Raw genomic sequence first — 19,072 nt, 5'->3', positions numbered from 1 at the left:
GGAAAAACAAAGAGAGAAAAGCATTCAATTTGAAATACAAAGTGGGGGCACCTTAAGTTGATCAATTAATATCTGTATAGATGATAGGACAAAACTAATATCGACTAACTTTTTGTAGCAGAAATTAGCTTAAGCCAAGTAATGAATACCTAGATGCCACAATAAATCTTAGGCACACATTATATTTAACATACATATTTAGACAATTAGCACATTTTATATTCATGTCTTCAAGGATATTATCATTAGCCCACAACATGTCATTATAAAGATCAATCTATACTTTTTCAAAACTTGTAAAACCCACCAAACCATCTCCTTCACAGTAGAAAAGCTTAACAACAAACTCCAGTAAATAAAGCACAGTCAACAAACCACAGCCATTCTAAAGCCTTCCATAGTCCACATCTCTTGAAACAATTAGAACTGGCACTTGAGAGGACTCTCCATCTGCATATGATTACACTCCCCAGAGCAGTCTGGACAGGTGGAGCAATGGGCTGAGGTCAGCTGGATGAGGTTTAACAAGGCCAAGTGCCAGGTCCTGCACTTGGGTCACACCAACCCCAGGCAACGCTCCAGGCCTGGGGAGGAGTGGCTGGAAAGTGCCTGGTGGAAAAGGACCTGGGGATGTTGGTGGACAGCAGACTGGACATGAGCCAGCAGTGTGCCCAGCTGGCCAAGAAGGCCAATGGCATCCTGGCCTGGATCAGAAATGGTGTGACCAGCAGGAGCAGGGAGGTGATCGTGCCCCTGGACTCGGCACTGGTGAGACCCCACCTTGAGTGCTGTGTCCAGTTCTGGGCACCACAGGATAAGAAGGACATGGAGGTGCTGGAGCAGGTCCAGAGAAGGGCAACGAGGCTGGTGAGAGGGTTGGAAAACATGGCTTGTGAAGAGTGGCTGAGGGAACTGGGCTTGTTTAGTGTGGAGAAGAGAAGACTGAGAGGTGACCGCATTGCTCTCTACAACTACCTAAAAGGAGGTTGTAGTGAGGCTGGTGTTGGTCTCTTCTCTCCAATTACTAACGATGGGATGAAAGGAAATGGCCTCAAGTTGCACCAGGGAAGGTTTTGACTGGATATTAGGAAGAATTTCTTCCCTGAGAGAGTGGTGAGGCACTGGAATTGGCTGCCGATGTAGGTGGTGGAGTCATCATCCCTGGAGGGGTTCAAAAAACAAGTAGATGTAGCACTTGAGGCTGTGGTCTAGTGGTTAGGGAGATGCTGAGGTGAAGGTTGGACTTGATCATCCTGGAGGTCCTTTCCAACCAGAGTGATTCTATGATTCTACACATTTCACTTAAGTTACAACAGAATGCAACAAATGGTCAAAGCAAAATAGTTATTTGTCAAATCCTACAATTACTAGAACGATGGGACTGAAACCAATAAGACACCCTTTACTAAATAATTAAAAAAAAAAAAGGTACTTTTTTCCCCTCTCACACAACTTACGTAGGTTGTTGCCACAAGAGGTAATGGAAGTGGAAAGTATCAACAGCATAAATGAGGGATTAGACATACTCATGTCCAACAGGTCCATGAATGGACACAAAAAGCAAATGGGCAGGGATTCCCCAACATCCCTCCCTGACTCAATGACTATAGAGGAGTCTGAAGAGAACAGACAGCAGACAGTGGCCCAACCCATGGGCATTTCCTACTGCCACTTTAGGAAACATTATTGGAATCAACAGACCACTCAGGAGGACATTTCTTCTGCTCTTAAAAAAACAAAACAAACCACCCAACCCACAAAAAACCCCAAACAAACAAAAAAACCCACACTGATGATTCATTAGAAATATTTGAAGAGAGGTCTAAACTAATTGAAATATTTTTTCTGCCAAAGAGCAAGAGATTGATCTTGCAGTTCTACCAACTCTTGGAAACACATTATATAGACTTTGTCCATTAGTGAAGTGGAATGTAGTGAAAAATGCAAAGGGTACCACTTTTGCTTTTACATTGAATAGTATTAGATCTAGAAAGTAGACAACACAGAACTTGAAAATGCTATATATGCCCAGTTATCATAAATAAGGATGTAATGAATGGTTAGCACAGAGGGTGCACTTCTATTCCTGAAGTCTTCCCATAAACTCACTAAAAGAATAACCTATGGTAACAATCTACCAGCCTGACTGTATCCAAATTTAATATGCAAGTTTGATCGATCTTCTGTAGCTGCATAAGCATATTATGACTTAGTAGGTTTGGATCTGAGGATTACAAAAGAACAGCAAGACTTCAAATGTGCAGGTTTATTGACCTGTCATTCATTCCTCCTTTTCCACACATGACTGGCTGGTTTTACAAGCATCTCTTCTCACTTCTAAGTGCTTATTAAAGCATTTTCCAAAAAGCTCACTATGTACTGCACTACAGAACATGGTGCTTAGAGAAAACCAGGGTGGATATGAGAGCATGAGTTTCATTACACATTTCATTCTCCCTGCCAATTTAAAAACAAAAGGGGGAAAAAAAAAATAACCCAACCCACAAAAAGCACCTAACAAAATTGTCCTTGGTCTACTCAGCCTACAGGAATTATTGTATTAGTGATATTTCCCAGGGTAGGATTTATAACTCTAATGTAACATCAGGGAGGCACCTGAGCTAATTTTAAACTAATTCACCCAAGCACCAGTATGATTACATGGAGCTCAGTGCAAGCTAGCTAGTTGTCCTTCTCAACACAACAGATGTATCTACAACGTCTGGACCCTGGAAGATGAACAAACAACAGTGCCTCCAGCTTACAGTTTGAAGGCTGTCCTTGCAAATTCCTCCATATTGATGGCAGATGCACAGCTCCCTAAGTTAGGGAGAAGGCAGGAAAGAAAACAAGTCTCTTAGAGATTAACAAAAGAGCTGGAGAAGACACCATACAGAGAAGCTTGTAACTGGCATTTCATCCTCCTCAGTATCCCCTCCAAAAAATTACTATTTATAAGATTCATCAAAGATAAGAGTTTTAATTGGGATTCAGTAAGCTGAGTGTCATCAGCAACGCTGCTTTTAAGTCCAAAAGAATGGAATCCTGTATACAGAAGTACTAGACTTAATATCTACAGGCTCTTGCTTCCCTGTACCTGAAACACAATGTTTGTGGCAAATATTCTATCTTGTAATAAAGCTTTAAAGAAAATAGTAATGTTCATCCAAAATATATCAGGAAAATTCCATATTATTTAACACATTGTTAAACTGCAGGACAATGCACTACAAAGAAGTTCAACACATTGATATATGCAGATCATCTACCTAAACATGGTTCAGCCTACAAAAAACTTAAACTTGACTGAAAAATATCCTCAGTAGTAAATGTAGCTAGTGCCTATCTAACTGCAGTAAAGAATTTTTACTAGAATTATACAACATTAATCAGAGTGGCTAAAAAAAGTGACAAAGATGTATTTTTTTCTGAAATATCAAACTAGAAATATACCTGCTCCATGGATGTTTCATGAAGTTCATTTAGGTTCAGTGTGTAAATACCTTCTTCTGCACCAAATATCAAGTACTGATCTGCAAACACAACCAAAAACATACAGAAATCCTGATACAAGAAAGGTCTATTTTATAAGAGTATGTACCTCTTTACCACATTAAGACTGAAAACAGTTACAGACATTGAAACAAAGCAAACTGTAATAGCTGCAGTGTGTGAAAGCATGGAAAATTAATCTTGCTAAGGAAGCTTAAATTTGAGGAAGGGGCTGTTTTAAGACATTAGGAAAGATCAGGGTTTGGGTTTTTTTTTTTGTGAATAACAACTTGAATAAAAACCACTAGTGATAAAACCATAAGCAAGAATTCATGTGAATAATTTCCTCATATACAGATTATCCTGCTTAGACACTTCCATATAATTGTGACATATTCATAGCCTTCTTTTGGAATACTTCATCATCAGGTTTGACTGGAACATTTACTCAGTATTTTGGGGGTGCCTCACTTGAACATAATTAATACTCTGGATTGCATTTAGGCATGTGAACCAAACAGACGACTCCTATTGAGGAGATGCCAACTGCAAAAGCTTGACTTCTATAATTTCCATTTCTATAGAACCCTAGGTATTTTCTTGCTTACTGGCTCAGTGGCTTGTCTACACAGTCTGTAACAAAAAGTGAAATCGCAGGCAATGCAAGTACAATGTTAACAATTATCCCCTTCATCAGGCTATATAACCAAGCACCAAAAATAGAGTTGCAGAAACCTGTAGGACCAAAAAGACTGAGGGGGGTAGGGGGTATGTGTGAATTAAGTTAATGATAGGGAAATCAATCCCAACTAGGACCTCCAGAAGTCAGATTTTTAAAAAGTAAATTAGCATTGGTATCTTTTGGACTAAAATTTTGAGAAGATTCTTGCATTAAAAGAAAAAAAATATTGTTTTTACCTTCAATCCGTAATTTATTCTTTTTAATCAAAGCTGAAAGCTGCACCCCATATATGTTAACATAATTTAAAAGAACAAGGCTGGACTGCAGACAGCAGTGCCATAATTAAAGACTACCTTTTGCTTATACGAATAAACCTGGTTTACAGTATGTCTATTTTAAAAAGAATATTTTTGCTCATCTAAATGCTCTTGAAATCCTAGGAAAGGACAAAATGGGTAAAATTTACATAACATACTACCTCTTGTGTCTGGATTTATCCATGACGTTGCACAATGAATTTTTAATGGACAACCATTGAAAACCTTTGAAAAGCAAGCACCCATCTGTAGAAGTAAAAACAATTAAAAATACACATATGAAAAACTAAAATGTGACATTCCCAAGCAGATTATTTTTACTTAAAGTAGTAACAAAAGGTTAAGAGCAGTTTCATTTCCCTTGTGGAAAATAACTTCATCCAGACAAGAAGTTGACAAAGGTATTTTTTTAAAGTGATTTTTCCTTTGTGTGCAAGATCCTTCTGACCAGGATTAACATTTCAGAATTAGCTCTTAAAATAACTGTCTAAGCACATACTTAATACAAAGGTGACAAACCTGAAAAATTTTCCTGAATTTTGTGACTTTAGGAAGTCACAGCAGAGAAATTTTATTTTTGCTACACTTGACACATTTAAAATATAAGCTGTAGCTCATGCAACAATCAAAATCTTAGTCTCAGATTCTCTGTTAGTTGTTCTGAATTATTGATTGTCTCCTAAAGGGAGGCAATTCTACTCTTCTAGTAGAAGATTCCACTCCTTGTTCAGCATAACCCTGATAAGCTCAGTTTGCCTATTAAATAAGTGTTTTGCATAGTATAATACAATCAGCCTCTCCATCTTCCCCTTGTAAAGCACAAGCATTTGTAAGACTACTTAGCAAATATGCTTCAAGATGACAGAAAAGCAAAAGCTAGGGCTTCCTCCTTTACCCTCAAACATCAACATAACATATACCCACCCTATTTTTGTTATACATAAAAGTCAGGGTGTGATGAAGAAAGAGAGGGGAAAGTTTTTAACCTGAGAACCATGAGAACCAGAGTATTAGTGCTCTACAGAGATACATGAACATGCAGAGAGCAGTCCAATACCCAAAGACTCATCCAATCAGCTTCAGCAGTCTTCCTATTTTAGTCAGTCTCTTTTTACAGCTTCATTACATTAGCAACTCAGTCATTCCCTGATGGCCTGTCCCTGAAGTTTCTGGCAGAAGTTCAACACGTATGATTTCATTTTAAGCTATTCTATTTTCTACTCTTTTTTTCTCATTCCAGTCATTGAAACTATCTTATTTCCCTGTCCCCATGAGGATTTGGTTCTTTTCCATGCTAGCAGTGCTTCCAAAATTCTGTCATCCAGTAGTTTAAAATACTCCTAGGTCATGCATTTAGTTTAAAATTTAGTTTATTAAAACAAGACTGACCTCCATAAATCATGCTAAGCATATCAAGAATTTTTCACTGTGCTTTTAGTCCTGTTTCTCCAAAATGTGCAGGAAGCGAAAAATAACAGAATTTGAATTTACACATCCTTTTAATAATTTTGTTTTCTTATCTGAAGATGAGAAACTTACCTGGCTTAGATGTAACAAAAAGGTTAGTTTAAAATCAGATTAATCACCCATTTGGTGCACAGCACAGCTGCATGAATGCATGCTCCAGCACAGGAGGAGGAGAGTGGCAAGGGCAGAAGTAAATGGTCACAAAGAAGGACAGACTAGCTTTTCTGATCACAGTGCTGGCTAAAAGCACAGTGACAAGTCTGTGCAGGTATCACAATGAAATTCTAGTTTGCTTTATGTTCTAAAGGTGCATATATATGTCTGTAACAGTTATCTGCAGCCCTAAGGCATCCATGAATCCTTCATGAAGGATCCTCCAACTATGAATCTTCAAGTTTTGAAACCTACAGTGGCATAGTATAAACTGAGCTATTTCCAATTCCTAAGAGGCATCAACTCCTCAGTTCAGCAAACACCTTCAGTATGCTGAAAATACTTCTGCAGAACTCTAATCCACTTTTAATGAAGCAAGCCAACAAAAAACTTTCAAAAATTTACTTCAAGAGTACAAAATACAGGGTGATATCTGACATACCATACCTAATTAACATTTCTAAGAGGTACTGGCCATTCAAAAAATGTGCTCTCTCAGCTTTAGTAAAAAAACACATCCTGGTTCCAACATGCATTTGTGTGACTCAGTAATACTTACGTGTACTTTAGGTGTGGGAGGAAGGCCATTACTAACTGGTTTCTAGAAAATAAAAAGTATGTTTACTCTCACAAGCACATACACATGAAGATACATATTCTTTCCCCACACTATAGCAAAACCAAAATAGAAATCTAAAATACTTTTTAGAATGCTGTTAAAAACACTCAATAAATAATTGAGCATAATTACATTATGGGAAAATAAAAAGCTGATACTTATATCTACATAAGAAACAGATATAAAATATGCATCCTTGCAGAATTTTGAAGAGAATAAGAAAGAGTTGTGTTGTATGTTTCTCTGCTATGTTAGACGGAAGACACTAGGCACCTTCTGAGACAGTCTGCTGCATCCAGTGCCACATGTAACAGATCTGAAAGCCATGCTGTGTCATGTACTTTAGGTGACCCTGCTCTGGCAGAGGGGTTGGACTAGATGATCTTTCGAGGTCCCTTCCAACCCCTATGATTCTATGCGTGAGCTTTGGCTACAGTCTCATTTTTAACCATGAGATTAGGCTAGAGACCTCTCTCTCTTCCAACTGATGCTTCCATAATTCTATATCAGTTTTCTATCCATGTGTTTCCTGTGATGACAAACTACCAATATAATTTTCTTTCATTAAAACCTCTACTAGGATTCCTTAATATCTCCTCACGGAATGTCTGCATAGTTTACTCTGCAACATTTTTGCACTATGATGGTGCCTGACAGAATGCCATATCCAGCAATATAAAGTTAAGCAATATTGAAGCAACTGCTCAATGGTTGAATATTACAAACAGCATCACACTCTATCAATCAGTACTAGACCCGCTTTCTGGTATCAGTATCAACTTCTCCTAGCACAAACATGCTTCTGAAGAAATGTATTTTACAAGTAACACAGGAAACTTCAAAAAATAAAACCATTTTAAATGCCATGTTCAAAGGAGCTCAGGAAATCTTACTTTCCAAAGTACTGCCAGTATTACTGGCACTTCCTTAAAACAAAAAGCACACAATGCTTCTGCTCTATTTCATCTTCACACTTCTCAAAAAAGCAACATTTCCAACCTCATCCTTGGAAGAGGCCCCCAAAGAATGCAGTTTTTCATGTTATATTTAATCTGATCTAACTACAGATGTTCCACTCTCTCACCCATTCCCACTTTCGCACCATAGTAACAGAGTGATCACTCTTGAAGCTATTTGCTGCTTTGATGGAAAAAAACCCTCACTTGGAAAAGGAGAAATGGATGCAGGAGTAGTCCCTTTTCTTGTCTTAGAGCTGGATCAGATCACATGTGGTGTAAAACTGCATTCTCTCTATGAGTGCAACTTCATTTATATAGCTCTAGCCTGACATTAAACCCAAGTTGCTAAAACCTGCATCCCATAGCTTCAGAGACCAGCAGGAAAATTGCCTGTGTATCTGGACCCTCAGTCTACATTTCTCCATCTTTCTTCTCCCCTTAACATCAAAAAGCCTGTATGCCTGTATCGGGGATAGGAGGACTCATTTGGGAACAGCTCTGATTCAGCTCCTTTCCCAGGGCCAGCCCAATCCCCCATCAAGCCATCAGGTGGCAGCATATTCCTTAATTTCCTCCTTTGCTTAACTAGCCATTGCTCAGGACAAGACATCACATCTCTCTCTCACAGGATCTCATTCTCATTACATGTCTCTCAAGTACATGAATACGAGCAAGTAAATCTAGTATATCCATTATGATGTTATTTTCTAAGGAAAATTAAATACCAACTCAAGCTTCAGTTTAAGACTGTATCACAACTAGATGATCTAGCAAAATTGTCCTTTGATTCCAAGTAAACAAGATGCCATCCAACATAATTTCTGTGCTAAAGAATGTGCCTGCTCCTTTTCATTGCACATGTAAAACAGTTGAGGAAACTTTAAAATAACACCTAGAAGCTTAAATACCTACCAGCATTTCTTTCTTTTCTCTCCTTGAAAAATTAGTGTCACTAGCTTCATTCTGTTGAAGTGGTGATCCTTCTCTTTCACTATTATACTGTATGGTGACTCCATTACCTAGAAAGATTCATATTTTAAAAGGTGTTCATCTACCTTGAACTCAAAGATTAGTCTAACCTAGTAAACAATTTTGAAGGGCTAAAATTTCTACGTATGTCAGAACATGTTCCAATACCATAATTTATTTCTAAAGCATGCACGTTCCTATAGAACCATCTATAGAGTTACATTCCACCTCAGTCCACAGCTTTTGCTGTGGTATCTTAGGAAAAACTTGGCTATAGCTAATGCTTCAATTATTGATTCTTTATAAATAGCTTTGAGGCACTTCTTAGCACTGGATACTTAAGCATTACAGTAAAATCTGTAACACATCAACTCCAATACTTAATACATAGCAAGGAAGAGCTAGCAAGATATCAATTCAGAGATTCAGCTTACTTAAGACATTCCAAGAAAACTCTTAAAGCATCAGATTTAACAAAAAAAAAATAAAAGGAACAGCCTGACCAAACCGTGAACAAACACAAATACCTGTTACACTAACCAACATTTTCATTAGATAGAAAAGCAAACTTTGAAAGCAGAACTCTATTCTTGACAGGTCAAATAATAACAGTTGACACACAGGCCCAGAATCTGAAACCTACAGACAGAAAAACTTTTTTGTCATTATAAGCCTGTTGCTTAGAAAAATAATTGTGCCACCAATGACATCAACAGGAATTGTGTCAGTGACTTTACTATAAGGTGCACTTGACTCTCTTACAAGTTTAAGCACATTTTCTTTGTGCATTTTGGCTTTCACGCACTTTCTGTTACTTGCCCACCACAGAAAAATTACCACAGTATGTTTTAATGTGTACTTAGATGAGGTTGTAGCACAAAATCACATTATTTAAAAAATATTTGTATACTTCTTGGTGTCACTCTTATTACCTAAAGCATTAGACTTCTGTGGAGGTAATCGAGGAGGTGGCGGTCTGGGTGGAACCTGAGATGTTGATTTTCCTGGACTCTCTGATATTGGGCATCTCTTGATTGTCCCTTGATTCTCATTTTCAGAAGAATTAGTTTCTTGGGGGATAAAGATGGATTTAGGCTGGAAAAGAGATAGTAATAATAATAAATGGTAATAATGAAAAAAAGTTTCAACTCATCTATGCTACTTCTCAATGAAAAATAAACCACACGTGCAATATTTGAATCCTGGAATTTTCACAAGTGAATTCATAAAGCAACATGTTCTGCCCTGCAAATTTCTTTCACAAAAGAAACTAGAAGGAAATGCATAGCAATAAGGAAAAGCCTTGTTATCAAAGGATGAATCCAAAATCATTATATTCAAGTAATGCATTAAACAATTATTAGGCATGTGAAAATGCCACTGCTTATGTCTACGGAAAAGCACACAAGATGTTTAAGTAGAAACTAGGGAACATTTAATGATACATCCAGAACTCTGTGTAAAGAAACCAAAATAGGGGATGTAACCACAAAGGGCAGTGTTTAAAGTTTAGACACTGGCTGCACTGATGCTGCTTGTAAAATCCCTGTGAGATATGCAAAGACAGTGCAGGATGGGAAGTAATCAAATCTGCAGTTTTTGCCTGAAGAACTGACAGCCAGAGGAAAAAAAAAAAAACAAAAAAAACCTTTGTTTTTTCCTCATATTAATGTAACTTTAGTGTGAATAGATTCATTTACTCTTCAAGTGGTAGCATGCAGAAACCTGAACTGATCCAAGCATGCCTCTGAAGATCAGCATTCAGACATCAAAAGTTAACAAGCAGATGCTTTATTTGGCAGTTTTTTATTAAAAATTACACGTGGCACTAATTTTTTTGGAATACCCAATTTATTCCTTCTGACATATCAGCAGTACAACTAGTCAGAAACAACACTTTCATGCTGACAAAAACCCTACAGTACAAGACTTCATGCAAATTTACAATTAAAGACTATGAATGTGTAGATCAACTCCCTGGATACACCCTTGACCTAAACTTGATTCAAGTCTTCAAGACATGGCTCAAGTAAGAGAACCAGCAGTATAATCTTTTAGCCACTATTACATTCATCTGTTTATTTTAAGTATCCTTTTTTTCTGGGCAATACAATGTCCCTAACTTACCTTTGGTGGTAAAGGAGGTGGCACTTTAGGTTTCATAGTAGCACTATGAAGGAAAGAAACAAAAATTGTTATCCAGTGTAGCTCTCTCAATCTCTACCACAGTGTTCAGGAGGATACAGGATGTTATAAATGTCATACAAATAAACACCATTAACTTGCCAACAGCACTATTACTCCAAATAACTGCATCATGAATGCTTTCAAACATTTTGTTATTGCTGTGCATACCACAAGTAGAGAGCACAAAGTGACATGAACTGATTTGTTGAAGATGCACAGACTTGTGCAGAAGAAAGTAAGGTGATGCAGAGTAGGCCCGAGATTTACTTCGTTGAGGGGAGAAAGATTTAGAATATCAGTGAGCTTTTCCAAAGAGCCATCTCTAAGTGTGTAGGCAAAGGGGACTTAGAAGAAAACTGATGAATATCATTCCTTGAAAAATTTACCACTGACTTATTCAGAACAGTCTTACACATGAAAGCAAAATCCATCTGCAATGGACGGCTAGACTACCATTCTGGGTTATTTGGGTTTTGGTTTTCTTCCATTAGTTTCTTTTTCACAGTAATCTTGGGAAAGGCAACTTTTTAATCCAGCAACAATTCAACAGCTTGGCACAACAGTCAAGATATGACCTTTTTAAAAACTCCTGCACTGTCCCATTTCCTAATCGTTTGGAATGGAAAAATATTTCCATCAAATAAATCAGGAATACAGCTGTGAAAAACGTGACACTTGGACAATATTTTCCTTATTTTTAAAATATGTTCCAAAGTTTTGGGAAACTATCCAAGTGGTATGATGTCTGTGTGCTTGTTTACAGATCAAAAAATTGTCTGCTTTGCTTCATTCTTCTCAGGAATTTCTGTCCTGGCATCTTATCAGTTGCTTTTATTTCAGAGAAGTTGCAAGGGGACTTCTGAGAATGAGTTACCCTGTGTTGTGCACTTCAGCTGCTATGGTGGTGGAAATTCTATTCTCTTCATAGCGTGGGACCAAGCTTAAAAGTCCTCGGTCATGTGTGCCCAAGCTCCATCTGCATTCCCTTTCATGTTGTTCCCTGCATCTCAGACAGCCACCATGGTATTATTGGGCAGTCAAACATAAACAAGAAAGCCAACGATTTGGCAGAAATGTGACAGATGTTTGTACAAAGGACTGTGTGCCCTGATTTCAACAGCAAGGTTTATATGCAATTTGTTACTGCTGATCACATAGGGCAGTGCCCCAGTAATTTTTGCTTTTCCAGCCTCTGTAACCAGGAATTTCACGCACCATCAGCTATGCTGCACATGAGAGAAAAAGAAATATCAAAACAATCAAAATTATCAAATGAAGAGCGAGAATTTTATATCATTCCCTGAATGGATTCCTTGCTGCTATGAATCATCCAGCTTCAGAGTCACGCAGTGGCATCAGTTTGGACTGGAAGGCATACAGCTGCCTCATTGTCTTTGTTCTGAAGGGGAAAGTGACCCATGTCACATGTGCTCTTCAATCACAGCTCCATCTCACAGAACATAATGGAATAAACAAAAGCCTTGAATCTTCAGTGAGCTCCAGGGGAAGATACCCAGGACAGAGCTGATGAACCAACATACACCATCAGAGCTTTATGTTCAAGCAGATACCAAGAGGAAAGGCACAAATGCTGACCCAAGGTACAGGCATTTAAGGCTTACCCCTGTGCTTACAGGAGATTGTCAGGCCCCCTCTGTAGGGCAAGAGTACCTACAATGAAATAAAGGAAGAAGCAAAAAACACCAGGATTTTTTTTTTTGGACAACCAGTGGCGACCATCCTCAGGGTCATACAAATTGGAACCCCTTCAGAAGTTATCAGGTTCTTTCTTGCTTAGCTTAAAATCTACAGACTGATAGTAGACAGAAGCTGCTACAGCCAATGCTGTTGCAGCATTCTGATGAAGCTTGTGCAAGGAACAAGGATCTCAAAGCAACGGGCAACAAAACCAGTGCAAACACTTCAAGACAGCAAAGATCAAGTGGTTCCAAGCACTGGAACATAACCAAAGTTGATGATACCAAAAAACCACCCAGAGATCAGTACAAATGAAGGAGCCAAACTGAGCTGGCTTGCAGCAGCACAGGTATCCAGAGCATCTTCACTGAAGGCCACTAGAGTGGAGCTGGCATTATGGAGCTATATGGGACTGTTACATTCTACAGTGCAGGAAGTCTGAGTTATTACCAAGGTCTACCCAGCTATCAGCAAAGTAGGTTCTCAGCTTGGTCCAAATGCAGAGGAGCAAATCAATGAGTAGCATTATTAACCTCTTCCTCTCAAAGACAAGACACAGGAGCTTCATATTACTAATGAACTGTGTAATGAATCATGCCTTTAAATAAGCACTTAATAATGAAATATGAAGAATTTCTTAAGGAATTAGCAGGGTATGAAGCCTCCTAAAAATTGTCTAAAAATAGTTTTTCTTCTGTAAATATCACTTGTGTCAAACAGCAAACACACTTGTGTTTTGAGAAGTTGATAATGAAAGAATACAAGTTTGATGTACTTGTCACCTAGCTCACATCAGATACTATTAGTTTTACCCTTCCTGAAGGGGCCTGTCCCTCATGCTCAATACAATGATAAAAAAAATACTACCTTTGTTATAAAAGAACAACAGCAAAATAACTGAAGGAAAAAAAAAAGCAGAGAGACACTTGGTTCTTTGTAAGAGATAGATGTCAGCAACAGGTAACATGTTTTACAGGTTTCTGTTATGAAGCAACGGCTTTCAAAATTATCTATTAATAGAAAGTAAGCAAGAATTCTGTCTCAATGGCAACTTCCTTTTTGGTCTTTACATCACATTCATTTAGGAATGTACACTTCCACATACCAGCTGTGCATTTTAAATGTTACAGCTCTCATCTGTCAATTAGAAAGAGCCCAAGAATACTTCTATCAGTGGAATTTAATATGAGCATAATTAATTTAACATATGCCTACTGATACTGCCTTTGCAGTCACATAACATCTCTGTTTTAAGTAAGCCAGCCCTATTCCAAACTAAAGGAAACATGCAAGCATCCTCCTAGCTGAGAATATGGACAGAAAAAAATCAATCATCTAGAGGATACAATTCTGTATCTATTTTGTGTCTTTTTAATGAGAATAGAACTGATGGCTGTATATTAAAATAAAAGATGACCCCAGGACCAGGGTCAGACAAGTTACTGTCTCAATGTAACTGCACCCAGATTTTATTCAATAATAGAAGATCAAAGGACAACTGTATCAAGCAAAGAATGACTTGACTTTTTTTTTCCCCTCAACTTCTGGTGATGTAATTTAGGAACAACATTAAATGCCTACCTTTAAAAATGCTGCAGAAGAAAAAGAATCTATTATTACACTATTCAACTTAAAAAAAAAAAAATCATCTATTCAAGAATCAGCCTATATAGATATTTAATTCTAAAAGAAGAAAGGACTTACTGTTTAGCATCATCATCTGCATCATCATCATCTTCTAAATGTGCCACGTGTCCCCTAAGAAAAGGAACAAGGTACTATGGCTGAGTAAGTTGTATTAAAATTACCATGGCTACTGTGGAAAAATTCTAAGCTCAAGGGCTACGACTTCTTTTACAGAATTTTAATAATGCTAATAAACTAAAAAGCACAGCTGCAATCCAGACAACTAAGCCTCTCCCATATCCTCTCAGCAAGTACAGGCACAAACAAGAGGTAGTGACAGACATAAGAAATCAGCACACAAATGACTTTAAAACACACAAGAGGGGAAAAAAATAAAAGAATAGAATTACCGCTGATGCAGTTCTTCTTCAACTGATTTTAAGAGACTCCTTCAGCATTAAATAAGAATAAGAACACAGTTTAATTGTGGCACACAATCATCAAAAGCCAGGGCAAAAGCTTCTGTGATTCTAGCAAGCAAATAACCCAAAGCATGTTATTTCAGCTGGTTTTCAGAACGTATATTGAACATCCACATACAAATAAACATAACTGCATTTAAATTTTTTGTTTGTTTGTTCTGTTTTGTTTTGTGGGGTTTTTTTTGTTTGTTTTAGTTTTGTTTGTTTGTTTTTTACACAACCCACTTTCAAATACATTTATTAATGTATTGCTATTAAGTACAGTGGTCCTTAATCCTGGTACTGGAAAACAAGGACCATCTTTGCTTGATCTGATTTATAACAAATCTACAGTATTCAAGAAAATCATAGTAATAAAAAAAATTAAATCAGACTGACAAGAGGATTAAACTACTATTGGATTAAAAACACTACTTAATTTTTGTAACGTTCTGAACTTCATTTTTGTGTATTTGTTTGAAAAGACAGGGAGGAATAGCAGGCAAAACACTGGGGTGGGAACAGGATTTTGGAAGACACTAATATTTGTATTTTCACCAGTTAAAAGACTGCATAAAAAATGCATAGAATATGATATTTTTAAGAATTACTTAATTTAGCCAAGCAAAGCTAGGCATTCTGACATGCATAAATGTAATTAAGAAATTCAGTGGAAAGGAAGAACTACATGAAAACCTGTTTCATATTATTAATACAACAAAACTATTAAATGTAGGAACATGGAAGTTAAAGGACTTTGCTGACACAGGTAAGTTGTTGGGTTTTGTTTGTTTGCTTTTTAAAGCCTCTGTAATTCCAGGTTCCTAGTGCCCTACAACATGAAGAAGGGCATAAAGCAATATCAAAGAGCAGCACTGGTAGTTCTAGGTGGGGTAAAATTGGGCTGTGTGGGACTTATCATGCAGAGTATCTTGCTAACAAGCAGACCAAAGTAACATCTCTTAAAGCTTACAGCATTATAGAGACAATATGGTCAACACAGCCCCACACACTGAAAAGTGCAGTAAATCTGTATCATTGGAATGACTATTCTTTCAGAAATCAATAGTGATTTTGGAATTGTAACCAATATAAACAAATTTGACATTTTACTACACGCGTTTCAGCTAATGTGTTTAACACACATTCGTGAGTCTTATATTAAAACAGTCTTGAATTAAAGACAGAAAATAATGCTGCTTACTCACTTATTTGCACCCAACAAGTAGCCACACGGAGGACCATGCCCGTATTCTAGATGTAGATCCTACAAATAAGAGAACAAATCTTTAAAAGGAACAGGCGAGCATCAAAGACATACCCTGTGTCACGCTGTAGTTATTCTCTCTGCCACACCTGAGCTACCAAGTGACCTCATTCCTCTGGCCTTCCTGGATCCTAACACCACTCTTTGGCCCACTACATCCTAACATTTGCCCCTATGCCAGTTTGCTGCATCTCTAATTCCTTTTAAAACTCTAACCTTAGCCCCCTCCTTAGACACACAGACCTCTTGCTAAAATAAAGTGGGCTAAAGAAAACAACAAAACAAACAAACAAACAAAAAAAAAAACTGAAAAAAAACCACACCAAAACACAAACCAGCTCTTTGTGATATACCAGACCCTGTAAAGAACCCAGCCATCCCTCACTGGTACACTGTAGTATTAATTTCAGATGGTAAGTAGGTCCATCAGGGAGCCTGAAATACCTTTAGCATTAAATAGGGATGTTAAAGAAATAAGCAGAAAGGACAGTAGAAGAGTTTTTATAGCTCTGGTTATAGCAATACCTATTTTAAGGATAACTATATATGTTCTTATGTGTATATCATAGATTATATGAGTATATCATAGATTATATGAGTATATCATACTCTATGATCACCTTTTGTATTGAAAAGGAAAATACAGTATGAACAGGAAAGTCAAGCACCCAAGCAATTATGGAGCACAGGCTACTTAGAAAAAGTGGCAACAGGCCTTCAACACTATCACCTGATGTCATATGGCATACAAATTTAATGCTTTAATGGGAATACAGACACCAAATCTACATCTGCCAGGAGGATACTGCTATAATTACAGGTATTTTTTTTCTTTAGATGGATCAAAACAAGAAAAAATCTAGTATGAGTTTTCTCCTAAAATACTGAGTGTATTCACCAGGAGAAATGAGGTACTAGATCACGTTTGTTAGTGATAAATGGAGCTACATTGCTCCTTTCCAGGAAGCATTTTAAAGGTCCCCAACATCTTCTGTTAACCAGTCTTCCTTCAGCTGCAGCCCCTATCAAATGTATATCATCCTTCAGAAAGGTGCCAAGGTATCCAAGCTATAAGAGCACTAAGCTTGGATTAGACAACTCCTCATGAGGTTTATCTCTCAAAAGGGCATTTTTAAAAACGAGAGGAAAAGTCTCACTCTTGATTTGCCAGTGCTGCAAGCTGAAGCCAGCTTTAGTTCCAGACTGAAAGGCAATCACTTTAACACAGAGCGATGTATAATGTTCTCTGCTCAGTGAGGAGTTTCAGGTTGTTTACTGCACCCTCAAATCTGCTCTGTCAAGCTAAGCAGTAGTTTCCATGTGGGTGTTTCTACTACAGCTGTCAGTAGCATTGGATTGCTTCAGTGACTTTCCATATTTTCCCAAGACAAGTGAGATACAGTGGAAGAAAACAGTATGTAACTGGTCATTACTTGATGTAAGAGAACGCGTAGATCACAGTGTTGAATAAAAACTGCAAAGGCAAGCCCAACACTGGTATTTCCTGAACCATGGGGAGACCTGACTTTTCCATCTTCCTAACAACTTTATTACACGTTTTCTTCTAGAATTAAGAAATCCCAAAACTACCAAACCCTATCCACTTTTAGGGGTCTGACTTACAAGGGCCACCCAACTTCCCCCCTAGACATCTGTCAGTGGAGCTAGAAAGTTAGGTGACAAGAAAGAAGGGCTCACAAGTGGCCATGGGGGCAGGGAGGAAGGCTTGCTGATATCTGCAGGAATGTGTCCCCGGCTTTGCAAGGTAGCAGGTGGAAGGGGTCAGGCCTCAGTCATGGGTATCCTTGATCATTTCTGCTATCCTTACCTTCCTTCTTCAGTTTCATCCTCCTCCTACGCCCCAATCTCTATGCCTCCTGCTCCTTGCTCCAAACAAGCTCAACAAGTCGCCTTCCCTCAAGAAAGGTCATTGTAGGCTCTCTGCAATTTCAGTCCCTCCATCACTCCCAATATATGTCACTTTATCCAGGCAATTCCTCTCTGCTGGTCCTCACCAGCTGATGTACTCCAACCCACCACAAAGAAACACCGTTTTAAGTTTCTTTACTGTGAGTACTTATTACTTCTGTGCGATCTCAAACACTTCCACATGTAAGCATTTTGAGGATTGAGGCTCAGAAATTAACAAGACTGGAAACATAAGATGTCACCAGACTCATAAACAAGGAGGTTAAACAGGTTGTGTGAGTCTATGTACAAGGACACCAAAACAAAGACTGAGAGGCTGCTGAGAAAAATAACCCCAGCTGAGGATAATGAAATCGGAGATTTTCACTTTGAAGTGACAAGCATTTTGTCGACGTGTTGCAAAACCACGTTAACCAGAAGTGGGAAACAGAGATCTTGCACTGGGCAGAGCCAGAACATCTATTTTCATGTACACACTGTGTAATGTATAGCTCTATATATTGTACAGCAATGAGAGGAAAATTAATAAGAGAAAATAAGTAAACCACAATAAAACAAGAATTCTTCACCTGTCACCACACTTTTTAAGCTTTATTGGAATTTTCTTTATGAAGAGTGACATCTGCTAGAATTACTTCTGTTTAAATGCTTTAAAAGGATAAAAGCTTTTTTTCAGTTGTGTTGTGTTGAACATTAGCATTTATTTGACTACGATTCTAATTGGATACATATATCTTTTGCCTTGACCAGCTTGTTAGTATTGTTAGTTTTAAAAAATGAAACGCTTTTTTTTGTATCCTTAACTCCAAAATTATTCAGGAGTTATAACTTTATAAACCTGCTAGCTATATACTTGATACAAAAACACAGTAAATACTGCATGTATCCTGCAAAGCCTCCAGTGAGCTGTTACACTTTTTCAGAAGAATCAGTATAACCAGATTTTTTTAAAAGCCAAACACAAAGGTGTTTTTAAACAAAACAGGAATCTTATCATTTATTAATTCGTCCTGGGAAGAACAGATTAGCATTAATTACTAAATTATGCTACAACTGACTTAATAAAAGCTATATACCTCTCCTGCATCCCTGAAGTAAGCCAACAACTTCATGAATCTACGTTAATATTTTCATTTAACATACATATAATGCTGATTAGTCAATTAAAATTCTTTTTAGATAGACAACATCCACATGGAGAACATCTGAATGACCAGAGGGATATTTTCCAAGAGAGTATATCTAG

General features: G+C 37.7%; 1 protein-coding gene across 1 annotated transcript in view; it reads right to left on the bottom strand.

Moving 5' to 3' along the window:
- Window positions 1-19,072, bottom strand: part of MAP4K3 (mitogen-activated protein kinase kinase kinase kinase 3) — a gene marked incomplete at its 5' end in the record, with an annotated part of 41,719 nt that overhangs the window by 15,279 nt on the left and 7,368 nt on the right. Inside the window, 9 exons of the mRNA XM_008946194.1 lie at window positions 3,454-3,533; window positions 4,653-4,737; window positions 6,671-6,712; window positions 8,602-8,708; window positions 9,591-9,753; window positions 10,786-10,828; window positions 14,248-14,301; window positions 14,580-14,618; window positions 15,839-15,897. Of these exons, the coding sequence (XP_008944442.1) occupies window positions 3,454-3,533; window positions 4,653-4,737; window positions 6,671-6,712; window positions 8,602-8,708; window positions 9,591-9,753; window positions 10,786-10,828; window positions 14,248-14,301; window positions 14,580-14,618; window positions 15,839-15,897 (672 nt within the window). The remainder of the gene's footprint in view (window positions 1-3,453; window positions 3,534-4,652; window positions 4,738-6,670; window positions 6,713-8,601; window positions 8,709-9,590; window positions 9,754-10,785; window positions 10,829-14,247; window positions 14,302-14,579; window positions 14,619-15,838; window positions 15,898-19,072) is intronic.

Source organism: Merops nubicus, unplaced genomic scaffold, assembly GCF_000691845.1.
Source record: "Merops nubicus isolate BGI_N331 unplaced genomic scaffold, ASM69184v1 scaffold38998, whole genome shotgun sequence".
Classification (NCBI taxonomy): domain Eukaryota; kingdom Metazoa; phylum Chordata; class Aves; order Coraciiformes; family Meropidae; genus Merops; species Merops nubicus.
Note: the sequence above shows the minus strand (reverse complement) of the source record. Positions and strands in the feature narration are given on the sequence as shown.